Here is a 12,941-nt window from a genome sequence, read left to right on the forward strand (position 1 = left end):
GAGGCATCAGAGGAAAAGGTGCCCCCGGGAGGGTGAGCGCCGCTCGGTGGCACCAAGCCCGGCGCGGTGCCCGGAGGGGCCCAGCCTGTGGACGTGCTGGCCGCGTCCCCCCCCCACCCCCGCCACACTACCCGGCTCCTCTGGGGCCCTTGGCTGGTCCCCGGGAGGGCAAGGTGGGCGGTGCCCCGCGTTTAAAGGGGCAGGGCCTCGTCTTCCGCCCAGATGCTGTCTGCTTTCAGCCCGCCTGGCAAGGCCCCCTCCCAAGTCCGGTCGTTTGTAACATCAGTCGCCACGGCTCAACGCCCCCCCCCCCGCCCCGTCCCCCAGCAGAGGGCTTCACACTTCCAGCGACAGAATTATCTGTGGCCAAAGCAGACAACCGCGCGGGCGGTGGGGGACGCGTACGGTTTTATTGTGACATCCTGCTCAGAGATGGGACCGTGCGAGCATGGGGCGAGGCCACAGCTGCACAGCGGCTGTCTGCGTCACCGCGGGGCGGGGGTGGCCGCCAGGCTCCGCAGCGGGGCTGCCGCCGGCTGCTGCAGCATTTTTCAGAAGACCGGCGAACGTCAACAGATTCCAGCAGTGGCTTGTTCTTGGCTTGTCCTCTGCCCGCCTGCTGCCTCCGTGGGGAAGGAGTCGGATCCGGGCAGAGCGGCTCGCAGGCGTGAGCAACGTGCTGCCACGGCTTCGGGGGTTCTGCCGGAGCCCGAAGGCCGCAGTGTTTGGGGGCCCTGGTCCCAGCAGCCCTCCCCAGCCCCATGTCTGCTCCGGCCCTGACGAGGGGCGCATCTCGCCCCAGCTGTTTGGTCCTGGGCTTTCGGCGCCACCGGTCCCAGCGCCCGGCAGCGGCCACGGCTTCCAGGGCCTCCGTGTGACAGCGGCCACACCTCCCAGGGCCAGGCCCCCGGCACAGCTGGACAGTGTCCGGGAGGAAGGGGAGGGCCGCTCCCTGACGAGTCCCGGGGACGCTGCGTGAGCGGGGAACGGCGGCAACGCGAGGTATTTGTTTCATCATCCGGCCCCTGGTGGGGACAAGTTACGGCCAATCCACAGGGCGAGACGGGGCCCGCTGCCTCCAGAAACCAGCCACCCGCCGCGCGCTCCGAGCCCCAATCTCGAACGAGCCCTCAGTCTGCAGGGAAACCTCAGAGCGGCGCGGGATGCGGGAGCCTTTCTGTGACCACGGCGGGGAGCGGGGCACGGGGCGGAGTGGGCCTCGGGAGGGAGCGGCTCGTGACTCGCGGCATCGCCGTCCGGGCGCCCGGCACTCCGCTCGCCAGCCTCGGCCCCCCTGTGGCTCCCACGGTGCATGCTGGCCCCGGCGCCCGGTGGCGGGTGCCTGTCCCAAGGCCATGGCCCAGGGACAACAGCTGGGCCTGGGCCAGCGAGAGGGCGGGCTGGGGGACAGGCGGCCATGGCCGCGGTGCGGGCGCCGCCAGGACGAAGCCCGCGTTGACGCCGCAGAGCCCCGGCCGTCCGGAGCGGCCCGGGCTGGGCGCGTCTCCCGGTTCCAGCGTCACTCACTGCGACCCCAGCAGCCTCTCTGCCTCCTCATCACATGGCTGGCTCCCCAAAGCGCCGGCCTCGCTTCCTTCCGGGCACAAGACACGCCCTCCGCAGGGAGGAGGGCAGAGGCGGGGCCTGTGGGGACACCTGGGTCACTGGGCCTGGGGGGGGCCACTTGAAGGTCCTCCGAGCGGCCTCGTGGAAGGTGTGTGCACTCGGCACACGAGAGGGGCTCGGGGCAGGGAGGAGGACGGGACTCACAGGCTGGCCGCCACGTCACAGGCCGCGGGTCTCGGCTTCGATTTTCTGCTCCCCGTGGAAGCTCTCCGGGTCCTGGAGCTGCGCCACGCCCTGCCGGATGGCCACCTCGGGGCCGCCACCATACAGGTCGTGCAGGTAGGCCCAGGTCTCCTCTGAGATCTGCCCGTAGTCGGCACCTGCGGGGCCCGAGAGGCCACTGGGTGGGGCTGGACTGGCCCTGGCCCCTGGGCCCTGGTCCCCTCCGCCCCGGGAGAGAGAGCGGCGACCACAGGCCTCCGCGCGAAGCTGTCGGTGGAAGTCTCGGGATTTTCTGGTACAACGCCCATACTCCCAGGGGCCCACAGGGCTCGTCTCTGGCTGTGCCCCTCGTCTCCCTGGGGTGGGGGTCACACAGAGGGCAGGCAGACAGGGCAGGCAGAGGGCCTGAGGACCCATGCAGAGGCCAAGCACCTTGGCCCTTTTGCTTGGGCGCTGGGCCTGGACTTGGGCGGACGGCTCGGCCTGACCCAGGTGGGCGGCAGGGGGCTCCTGTGACTGGCAGCCAGTGGGGCGCACGGGGGCCCAGCGGACGGGGAGGCCAGGGCCGGGCCCGGCAACACTCACCCTGCTTCAGCTGGACGTGGCCGCTTCCTTTGAGCTGCGCGATCCGGCTGTTGTCGATGGGCCCAGGGGGCTCTGGAACAGACCCGGCTCGCGCTCAGCCCCGCTGCCGGGCCGGCAGAGACCCGTCCCCGCCTCCGCTGGGGCCCTCCGCCCAGCAGATGGGACCCGGGCTCCAGGTGTGACTCCTACACCCGGGATCCCCATGAGGCTGCCCTGGGCCCAAGGGGTCAGTGTGAAGTCCTTACGGGGTGATGTGCGTGAGGCATCAAATGCTCACCCACAGAAGTCTGAGGCCAGAAGGGACTCTCGGAGTCCAAGGACCCGGCAGAGGAGTTTCTGGGGCTCACGCGCTGGTCTCTGACCCTAGCGCGGCGGGGTGGGGCAGTGGACATTGCCCTAGTCTATCATGGCAGTGCCCACTCGCTAAGCACCCTTCCCGTGCACCCCAGTATCTCACATAATCCTTGACAACCGTGGGAGACGAGAACTGCCCCCAGAGATGGGGGGCTGCGACTCAGGAGCCAGGTTCGCGGACGCGCCCATGCCCGCCAGTCCCACCAACACGAGGGAGGCCACGGGGTCTCCCTGGCAGGCTCACCGCCCGGGGGGACAAGATGGCGGTGAGACCCGGCCCTGTCTCTGAGACCCGGCTTACGCTCCGAAAGGGCAATGGCCAGCGCATGGAGCCCACGGGGCTCGGGAGGGCGGCCACGTGCCGGCCATGGCGTGGGCTCTGCTGTTCCCTGCGGGACTGTGGGGACTCTGGGAGCTGCTTCGTGAGGGGCCTGTTTCCGCCCCAGTAAATCCGGGGTCAGAGGACTCAGCGTCTTAGTCCTCCCCTAAGAGTCTGAAGCCATCTGTTAACTAAAATCTATTTAGCGCAACAGAATGCCCGGAAGGGAAGGGCCTGGCAGGCGGGGAGGGCAGCCACCCCCGGGCGTCGGCCGGGAGAGGCCGGCGGAAGGGCAGAGTAAGCTGGCCCTGTGTCTGCTGTGCCGGGAGGCCCACTCTGGGCAGTGGCCTGGCCTGAGGCGGTGCAGCCGGGGGAGCACCTGCGTTCTCTGCCATTCACCTAAAGGGGAGGCCCCAAAACCCGCTGGCCACGAACAGGCCCCGGGCACCCCGCTGGGGTTCAGGGCCACCGCCCGAGGCCCACCCGGTGGGGGGAGTGCCAGGCGCAGCGCCAGGGCCCCTGCTCTACTCACCGCTGTCCTTGCCCTTGACAAAGGCCTCCCACTCGCGGAACCACTGCATGCTGATGCAGTAGATGACGCCTGGGGACTCCTCGGCCTGGAATGCCTTGTTCAGCTGGGCCGGCGGCGGGCAGCGGGGAGCAAAGGGAGCGGTCAGCATGAACGCCCCAGCACCGCACTCAGCACCCTGACTCCCACGCACCACTAGGACTCCGGGCGCAGGAGATTCACAACGCCGGACGAGCGCAAAGAAAACAAACGTCTCCCACGACCCACCACCCACACGCCTGCTGCGAACGGTTCGGTGAATCTCTTCTCCGTAACGTTTTAAAAGCTCAATGGAGATCCCGTGGTCGATGCTGTTTTCCCCCTCTTCACGGAACTGGCTCACTCCTGAACTACCTCGACCGAACCATGTCTCAGCGGCCACAAAGCCCGGTGTCCTCGGGCGTCCTTTACCCAACCCTCTACTGCTGAATGACAGTCTCCACGCCCCCCGTGGGGGGCGGGGGTGTGAGCCGGGGCCTCCGTCCTCACACCCCCCCATTTCCACTGCAAGTCCCTTTCCTAAATGGATCCTGCTGGGTCCTATTTTGCAATTTACTTTTGTTCACTGAACGCATCTTCTCGTGCCAGTTTGTAGAGCCCTGTGGTTCTCAAAAGGCCTGTGGGGACACCTGCCAGTGTCTGGAGGTAATTTTGGTTGTCACCAGCATCGAGCAGATAGAGGCCGGGGATGCTGCTCAACACCCTACAAACCGTGACAGCCCCCAGGACGGAGAACCGTCCAGCCCCAAACCACAGCGCCCTGTTAGTAGGGCCAGTGGGTGGAGCTCGACTCACCCAGCCCGACCGCTCCTGTCAGTGAAACCTTAACCACCTGGCTGGACCTGTGGCCACGCCGACCGCCCACAGAACACACCCTCCAAACGGAGCCTGAGGCCACGCGGCTCTTTTGTCTTCAAGGCCCGGCGTCCCCGGCAGAGGCTGGAAGCCCGGCCCCGCCGCGCCACCCCCGGCTGCACGCACCTTGATGAAGGTGTCGATCTCGACCCGCCTGCGCTTGGCCAGAGCCTCGATCTCCACCTGGCAGATGGAGCACACGTACAGATGGTTCACGGCGGGGCCGCCCCCAAACCTGTGCCCGGCGGGGAGGCAGAGAGAGACACACGGGCCCTGAGGGGCGGTCCCGTCGGGCACCCGCTGGGCTCCCCTCGGTGCCCCGCCCGGGGCCCGCTGAGCTGCCTTCCTCACTAGACCAGCGAGGGCGCTGGCCTGCCACCGTGCCCACACTGCTCAGCAGAGTGCCTGCTCCAGGGCCGCGCGTCTCACATCTGCTTGACGGCCAACGGACAGACGCACGTTCTCGCTTCCTCTCCTGGCTACTGGGCGGGAGGGTGGCCGAGAGCCTACACGGCCCAACCCCAAGGACGATGTTAAAGGAAGGCTGCAGGTCCTTCTGCAGGTGGGACCCACAGGATTTGGGGTGCATCGTACTCTGGGGTTCTGACCAACCCACCGGCTCTGCGCCTGATCTGCAAGTGGACGGAGCAAAGCCAGTCCAACGAGAGGCCAGGGCGGCCGCGGCTCCTTGGCCCCTCCTTCCCCACCTGTCTGGCCACCCCTGCCCGCAGCACACCCTGCCTGCCCAGAGGCAGAGTGACCCAGGCCTAGGCAGGTCCTCGACAAGAAAGCCACACGTTCTCGCCTTGATGGACTTGAATGTGGAAGGCTCCAGGCAGCACAAGCCCAAGGCCACCCGAGCCAGACATGGGGTGGGGGAGAGGCACTGGCCAGACCGCCCTGCAGCCAGCACCCCCGGGACGTGGAAGGGGCCGCTGTGAGCGACCCGCCGCGTGAGCGACCCGCCGCGTGCCCGCAGACGCCGTGCGTCGTTCTCAGCGCAGACACAGACGCGAGGGAGGCCCCGCCACGGCTTCCGCGCCGCCCGCCGGAGCAGAGGGCCACCCGCCGCCGGAGCAGAGGGCCACCCGCCGCCGGAGCAGAGGGCCGCGCGCGGGCGCGGCGGCGGCACCTTCCCTGTGCCCGGCTGCTCGGCTGAGTGCCGGCCTGGACGGGGCGCCTCACCTGTTGTACAGGTACTCCCAGACGTCCTGCGGCAGGATCACCACCAGGTCGTCGATGTAATGGTACTTGTTGGGCGGGATGCCTGCGGAGGAAGGCGAGAGAGGCACAGGTGGGCGCTCGGCCGGCCTGCCCCGCACGCGGGCCACGGAGGCAGCTCCCTCACCTCCGTGGGAGCACAGGAAGCTGTGGTTGGTGATGGGCCCCGGCTCCGCGAAGCTGTTGAACTTGTTGAGCCATTCTCGGGACACGTAGAACCTCAGCAGGCTGGTCTCCCGCCTGGCGGCCAGGGACACCACCTGCTGCCGCTCCCGCACCGCCTCCTCGCTGCTCTTCCTGCGGCGGGGTGGGGCGGGCGAGAAGCAGGGGGGACGTAGGAGCAGCTGGGCCTGGGCTCCCTGCCCTCCTGGGGGACCGGCCACGCCCTGTCCACGGGTGTGTTCAGAGCCACCCCACCTCTGGAGCCCCTCAGCAGCCCCGCCGCTCCTGCCAGAGTCCTGGCTGCCATCGCCCCTCAGGAGGGCTAAACCCGACCCCCTGAGTTTCTATCAGCCAGAAGACTCTTTCTTGAAAACTCAAACCCTTACCCTGGGTCTCAAAACACTCTAGGCTCCAGCACCCACAACGCACCCCGAGTCCAGCCCTGAGGAGCAGGATGTCCAGGCCGCGGGTCACCAGACCCAGGCCCCCACACCCTGGCCACCTGCCGAGGGGCGCACCTGTAGAAGAGGACATAGGCCTCGGCGCTCTGCACCACCGTCTCGTGGACCTCGGTGACATACTGGTCATCGAACTCGTACCACTGCCCGTTGATCACGTTCTGGCAGTAGGCGATGTAGTGGCCGCCTGCGGAGGGAGGGGCGGGCTGGTTACAGATGCCCCAGGCGCTGGGGCCAGGGCCGGGGCGGGGCGGCCGGACTCACTGCCTGCCGTGCCGTGGTGGCAGATGACCGAGAGGAGGTCGTAGGTGGTGACCTGGGACGTGCACTCCTTGGCGAGGAAGGGGCGCAGGTCGAGTCCCTCGAGGGGAAAGGACACGTGGCTGCTGATTTTGAACGAGTACATCACCTCGTGCCGAAAGCGTTTCAAGTGGATGCACAGGATCTGGGGGGAGGGGCATGCCAGTCGTTCCAGGGCTGGCCGGGGCCCTGGGACCCCCGTCACCCGACAGGGACCTCGAGGCAGGGCTCTGGAACACTGACTAGCCCGCCATTGGACCCCCTCAGGTCTTGACGTCCAGGAGGAAACGAGCAACCCAGCAGCTGGAGCTGGGTCCCCGAGGCCCAGGCCTGCGGGTGGCGCCACCACTGATCCCGCCCGAACGCACGGAGGAGCTCAGCGCAGGGCCGAGGCCGGCAGGCGCGACGCGGGGCTGAGCTGCACGGGAAGCTCAAGCTCACCCCCCAAAGAACCCCGACAACTGGTTCTGTTGGCTCCGACTTTGGGAGGGCCTGTCCGCACGGCCTCCCTCACCTGCTGGCCCCGTCCCGGGCGGCGCACCGTGGGCCGCGCTCCTGCTCCAGCCGCGCCGGCCTTCCTCCGCTCGGCCACGCCTGTCCCCGCTTCGGGGTTTTGCCCACGGCTCCCTCCCACTCTCCCTCCACGAGGCCGACGCCAGGCTACATCCCCAGGGCTCACTCAGACGCCACCTCCTCGGAAAGGCCTCCCCTGACACCCCGCGGCCCGGTCCCCTCCCCTGGGAGCCACCTATTCCAGGTCGTCCCCTCAGCGCCTCCTCCACCTGCCTCACGGTGACAAAGGCGCTGAGGCCACGGGAGAGAGCGCGCCAAGTTACGAACTGAAAAACGAGCCCTGTCCATCTGCCAGACCCTCCCGGGAGGCCGCCCAGCCCCAGCGGTGGCATCTCCACGGGCCTCTGCAGCTCAGAAGCTCCCGCGTCGGGGAGGGGTCGGGTCGGCCTCTGCCGCACGCCGCGCAGCCAGCCTGGAGACGCCCGGCTGGGCAGAGCGGCGGGGGCTGCGCCTCTCACCTCCGGCAGCCGCAGCACCTTACAGTACTTCACGCCATTGCGCAGCCTGCGGGGAGGGAGCGAGCAGGAGAGACTCGGTGCGCGTCCCAGTGTGGCGGCCGAGGGGCCGGCTGAGCACCCCTCCCACCTGGACGCCTCTGCGAGGTCAGGATCAACCTCTGGGGGACTCATGGGAAGTACATGGGACACAGACGGGCTACAGAGGCTGGAAACGGGTGGCCGGGGAGAAGCCCCCGGAAGGCACACACTTACTTTTTACACCGTTCACAGCTATACATGTTGTCGCCTAGGGCAGTGAAATAGAGACGAAGGTTAGCGGGGATGGGGATGGGGAGCAGACGTGCGTGTCACGGTTCACGCTTAAGAATAAAACCCCAGTGCGCTGCCTACGATAGACTTGCTTTAGCGTAAAGGACACGCACGGCCGAAAGGGGAGGGAAGGGAACGGAGGTGACGTGCGAGTGGCCAGCAAGAGCGAGCAGGCGTGCGACACGCCGGATGAAACAGACGTGCACTCAAAATCAGCTGCAAGGGACAAAGAGGGTCACCAGACAGTGACCGAGGGGGCAGTTCGTCCAGGGGGAGTAGCCACTGTGCAGTGCATGTGCATTCGACAGCGGAGCATCTAAACATTTAGAGCCGACGGTAACAAGGACGCAGGGAGAATTAGACAGCGATACAATAGTAGCCAGGGCTTCGGTACCCTGCTTGCAGCACTGGATGGAGCATCCAGACAGACAATCGGTCAGGGAACAGCAGACCTGAATAACACTGCGGATCAAACGGACCCGAGAGACACGCGCCGAGCGCCCCGGCCGACGGCGCCGGAATGCACCTGGTGCGCGCGAGCCCCTGGACGCTCTCCAGGACGGATCGCGTGCTGGGCCACAAAGCAAGCCCTAACACGTGTGAGACCACTGAAACCACAGCTCGTATCTCTTCCAACCACGACAGTGTGAAACTAGAAGGCAATGACAAAAGGAAAAACTAAACAATCCATAACTATGTGGAAATCGAACAACACACTCTTGAACGACAAATGGGTCAAAGAAGAAATCCAGAGGGGAGTCAGCAAGTATCCCGAGAGAAATGAAAATAAAAACACAACATGCCAGCACTTACGGAATGCAGCCAAAGCAGTTCTAAGGGCAAAGCTATAGCAATAAATGCCTACGCTAAGAGAAAAGAAAGATCGCAAACGACCTCGCTTTACACCTCGAGGGAATTGAAAAATTAATAAACTGAGCCCAAAGTTAGCAGAAGGAAGGAAATTACGAAGATTAGAGCAGAAGCGAATGAAACACACTAGAAAGACAATAGGGAAACAGTCAAAACCAAGAGCTGCTTTTTTGTTAAGATAAACAAAATTGACAAACCGCTAGCTAGATTAACCCGAGGAAAAAAGAAAACTCAAATAAACATTATAAACGAAAGAGGAAACCACAGAAATGCCAAAGATCATAAGAGACTACTACGACCCATCACACGTTAACAAAATGGATAACCTAGAAGAAATGGGTAAATTCCTAGAAACATACAACCTACCAAGACTGGATGACAAAGAAACAGAAAATCTGAACCAACCAATAATGGCTAAGATGATTGAAGTAGTAACAAAAATCCTCCCAACAATCAAAAGCCAACGGTATTTCACTGGTGAATTCCACCAAAAAACTAAAGAGAACGGAGCACTCCCAAACTAATTTTACGAGGCCAGAGCCTCATAAACACACTGCGAGGAAAGAAAACTACAGGCCAATATCCCTGATGAATAGAGGGAAAAATTCTCCACAAAATTCTAGCAAACCAAATTCGACGGCACGTTAAAATGATCACACGCCACCATCGGGTGGGATTTATCTCTGGGATACAAGGATGATTCAACATACGCAAATCAATAAACGTGATACAGCACATTAATATAATGATGGATAAAAATCACACGATCCTCTCAACAAATGCAGAAAAATCATATGACAAATTCCGATACCCATCTTTTCATGATGAGAGAGCTCATGTTGGGCGTAGAAAGAACATGCCTCAGTATAATACAGGCCATGTGTGACAAGCCCACAGCTAACCGCATCCTTGTTCCTGAAATCAGGAACAAGACAAGGTGCCCGCTCGCCACTCCTACTCAACGCAGGAAAAGAAGAAAAGGGCAGAAATGGGAAATTTCAAAACAGGAAATACTAATAACCTACATGCGTACGAAAAAAAATGTTCAAGCTCATTGATAATCTAGGGCATGAAAAGTTAAAGCATGACCTCATTCTTGCCCATCGAATTGGTAAGAGAAGAAAAGCAGGTGAACCCCTCAGAGCTGAGGTGGTGACTTGGGGAACGTTTGGTCCGCAGGGCAGCCTGGCAGGCAGGGCCGGGTCACTGACAGTGAGTGGACCCAGCAACCCCACCCCAGCCGGCTCGGTCCACTCACCCTTCAGCTCATCGGCAGCGAAGAAGGCGGCGAGGCAGTCTTCCAGGGTGACGACTGGCCCCCAAAACCAGCTGGGGGTACAGGAGACCACGAACCTATGGAGACAGAAGAGGGTGGTGGGAGAGCTGCCAGGGCCTGGGCGAGGGGAGGCCGTGGGGCGTCTGGGCATCCAGCCCACAGAGGCAGGTGGGCCCAGCGGGTGGAGAGGGCAGAGGTCTGGAGCCAGACAGCCGGGACCACCAGCCAGCAGCTCAGTGTCCTTGAGGCTCGCCCTGCTCGTCTGAGAAGGGGCCCTGACCACACCAGTGTCCTCTGGGCAGCCGGGTTCCCATCCGGCAGGTACAGCGGGCACCGGGGGCACGGCCAGGGCTGCAGAAAGCCGCCCACTGCCCTCCAGCTGCACCCCCCGCCCAGCTGCCTCTTGGTCACTCCACTCGCCTTCCAATCTGAGGGCCCACCCAGCCCAGGCCATCCCAGGGTGGACAGGGGACACCCCCACCTCCCTGAGCTAACCCCACACATCCTTCAGCCTCACGATCCCTCCAGACCTGCCCTCATCTCGGCAAACACCCGTGCTTTGCCGTTTAAGTCTGTCGCCTGCCCAGGCTGCAAGCCCCAAGAAGGCCGGGCCAGCGTGGTCTTGTGTCTCTGGCAGGCGGAAGGGGACATACCTTCGAATATACTCCACGATGAAGGCCAGCCAGCCCTGGGCGGCGTAGCTGTCCCCGCAGGCACCTGACTTGGCCGGCACGTTCTGGTAGATGGCTGAGTGGAGCTTGGCCAGGTCCTCCTTGCCAGGAATGGGCAGTGACAGGTCCTGGAATGTCTCTACCGTAGTGGACACCTGGGGGGTTACAGGTCAGCCTGGGTCTCCACCTTCCAGGGTTCCGCCCAGCCAGACCAAGCAGAGTCAGTACCCTGAATCCCAGCTCCCAGCTGGCGGGGCTGGGGCAGGAGGCCTGCTCCCCAGCCCCTGGACACGGAAGACCTACAACCGGGGCCCTCCCCCTAGGGAAAGGCAGGGGCGCGAAGGGGAGGACCCATCTCCCACCCCTGATCCCGGCGAGCACGCCCAACGCTGCTGGAAGCCGAATGTCCCTCTGCAGCCCAGGCGCCTACCCGGTCACAGGTGAGACACTGCACGAGGCTGAGGATGGAGCCGTCGAAGATGTCGGAGATGACGCTGCGGTAGCGCTGCTCCTTCCGCCGCCGGCTGCCGGCGCTCGGCACCTGGGCTGGGGGCACAGCACAGGACTGGGCCCTGCCCCGCCGGCCCGCCTGCGGGGGGGGGAGGCCTGGGGACTGCCTGGCCAGGACAAGGGTCAGGTCTGGATCAGTCACACGGCTGGGGATGCAATTCGGCTGCTGGGGCCTCGGGCGCGGTCTGTAAGATGGGGATCCCCCATCGCGCCCTGTGGTGTTGGGGGGTTCAGAGGCGCAGTGTGAGGAGCACGCGGCACTGGGAGCTCGACAGTGGCAGCCGCAGACCCTCAGTCTCAGCCCCACGCCCCACGCGGGGAGGCCCCGCTGACCCACCCGCCAGCCCGGCCCTGCGAACCTTTCTTGAGCACGTACGACGGCCCCATCCTCACGGGGCTCGCGCGGGCAGGGCCGCCGGCCAGCTTGGCGTGGCCCTCGTGGTGGTGCGCGGGGCTGCAGGGCCGAGCGGCGCTGCGCAGGTGGGCCTCGTTGTCCGGCTCTGGGGGCGGAGGGGGGCCGTGCTGGGCCGGGGCGGCCGGGGAGAAGACCGCCGTCCCCCGCAACGGGGCCGAGGCCCGCGCCCACCGCGCGCCCCCGGTGCCCGCCCGGCCCACACACTTCAGCTCTGGCAGAGGGCTCGGGGCGCCGGGGCGGGCTCTGGACCCCACTCCGGCTCCATCAGCTCGGAGAGTCTGGACACATCCGTCCCAATTCACCCCCGGAAACTGGGTCTCGTGGCAGGAAGCCCCCCAGGGAGGTGGGGGCGCTGGGCGGGCCCCTCTGCATGTTGGCGCCCGGCAGGGTCGGTGCTGGACGGGCAGGGCTGTCGGGTACCTGGCGTCCGGCAGGGGCTGGTGGACCGCGGGGAAGGGGGCTGCGTCTCGGCGGGCGGGGGGCCGGGGGTGGCCATGGCGGTGTCCACGTCGGCGTCCTCGTCCACCTGCTCCGAGCTCGAGCGCTGCTGGCCCCAGGAGAACTTGCGGTCCTTCCTGCGCTCCTTCTCGGAGATGGCGCGGCCCGCCTCGTCCGGGCTCAGCAGCTCCGCCTCGGCCTGCGCGCTGCTCCCGCCGCGGCCCTGCCCGTCGCCCTCGCCCCGGTCGCTGCTCGAGTCGCAGGACAGGAACTCGTCCTCTGACGGGCTCCGGTCGCCCTCCCGCTTGTCGTCCGAGTCGCTCGAGTCCGAGTCCCGCGCCTCCGTCAGCGTCGCCGCTGCTGTCACCACCGGCTCCTTGAGCTCCTCGTGCAGCTGGTCCATCAAGCAGCGCAGGAACTCCTGGGTGTCCTGGAACCGGGGGCTGCGTCAGCGGGGCTCGCCCTGGGGGGCGGGGAGCACCTGCCACCAGCGCCCCGCCGCTTCTGCCCCCCAACCCCCGGTCACTTCAGCTGGCGGGCCCTCGCTGGCGCCCTGTGCAGGAGTACCCACCGACCCCCACAGTGGCCTCCACAGCAGCTCTGTCCTAACCCCCTTTCTACTGAGCACGCCGAGGCGCAGAGAGGCTGAGGGACCCCCCGGGTCACACAGCTGTGCAGGAGGGTCCATCTGTCGCTGCGGCTCATGCTCTTCACCACCTGTAGCCCTGCTTCCGGCTCAGTGAGGGAGAGAGCAGAGACGTCACATTCAGCCACTAATGTCACCCTGCTCCCTAAAGGAGGGGACACAGGG

General features: G+C 65.1%; 1 protein-coding gene across 7 annotated transcripts in view; it reads right to left on the reverse strand.

The window, feature by feature from the left end:
• Positions 1 to 386: 386 nt before the first annotated feature.
• Positions 387 to 12,941, reverse strand: part of USP20 (ubiquitin specific peptidase 20) — a 34,769-nt gene continuing 22,214 nt past the window's right edge. For 3 of the 7 annotated variants that reach the window (XM_036239411.1, XM_036239410.1, XM_036239413.1), the window contains 15 exons: positions 12,113 to 12,560; positions 11,637 to 11,777; positions 11,198 to 11,490; positions 10,750 to 10,922; positions 10,079 to 10,173; positions 7,894 to 7,927; positions 7,642 to 7,687; positions 6,575 to 6,755; positions 6,371 to 6,497; positions 5,818 to 5,987; positions 5,655 to 5,736; positions 4,596 to 4,704; positions 3,579 to 3,681; positions 2,374 to 2,445; positions 387 to 1,946 (listed from right to left, as the gene is read on the reverse strand). In XM_036239411.1, coding sequence (XP_036095304.1) covers positions 1,786 to 1,946; positions 2,374 to 2,445; positions 3,579 to 3,681; positions 4,596 to 4,704; positions 5,655 to 5,736; positions 5,818 to 5,987; positions 6,371 to 6,497; positions 6,575 to 6,755; positions 7,642 to 7,687; positions 7,894 to 7,927; positions 10,079 to 10,173; positions 10,750 to 10,922; positions 11,198 to 11,490; positions 11,637 to 11,777; positions 12,113 to 12,560 — 2,235 coding nt within the window. In that variant the 3' untranslated portion in view covers positions 387 to 1,785. Of the gene's footprint in view, positions 1,947 to 2,373; positions 2,446 to 3,578; positions 3,682 to 4,595; positions 4,705 to 5,654; positions 5,737 to 5,817; positions 5,988 to 6,370; positions 6,498 to 6,574; positions 6,756 to 7,641; positions 7,688 to 7,893; positions 7,928 to 10,078; positions 10,174 to 10,749; positions 10,923 to 11,197; positions 11,491 to 11,636; positions 11,778 to 12,112; positions 12,561 to 12,941 lie in introns of those variants that run through there. The other 4 variants (XM_036239412.1, XM_036239409.1, XM_016133812.2 and 1 more) reach the window with 4 other exon arrangements.

The sequence above is a fragment of the Rousettus aegyptiacus genome, unplaced genomic scaffold (assembly GCF_014176215.1).
Source record: "Rousettus aegyptiacus isolate mRouAeg1 unplaced genomic scaffold, mRouAeg1.p scaffold_m13_p_3, whole genome shotgun sequence".
Lineage (NCBI taxonomy): Eukaryota > Metazoa > Chordata > Mammalia > Chiroptera > Pteropodidae > Rousettus > Rousettus aegyptiacus.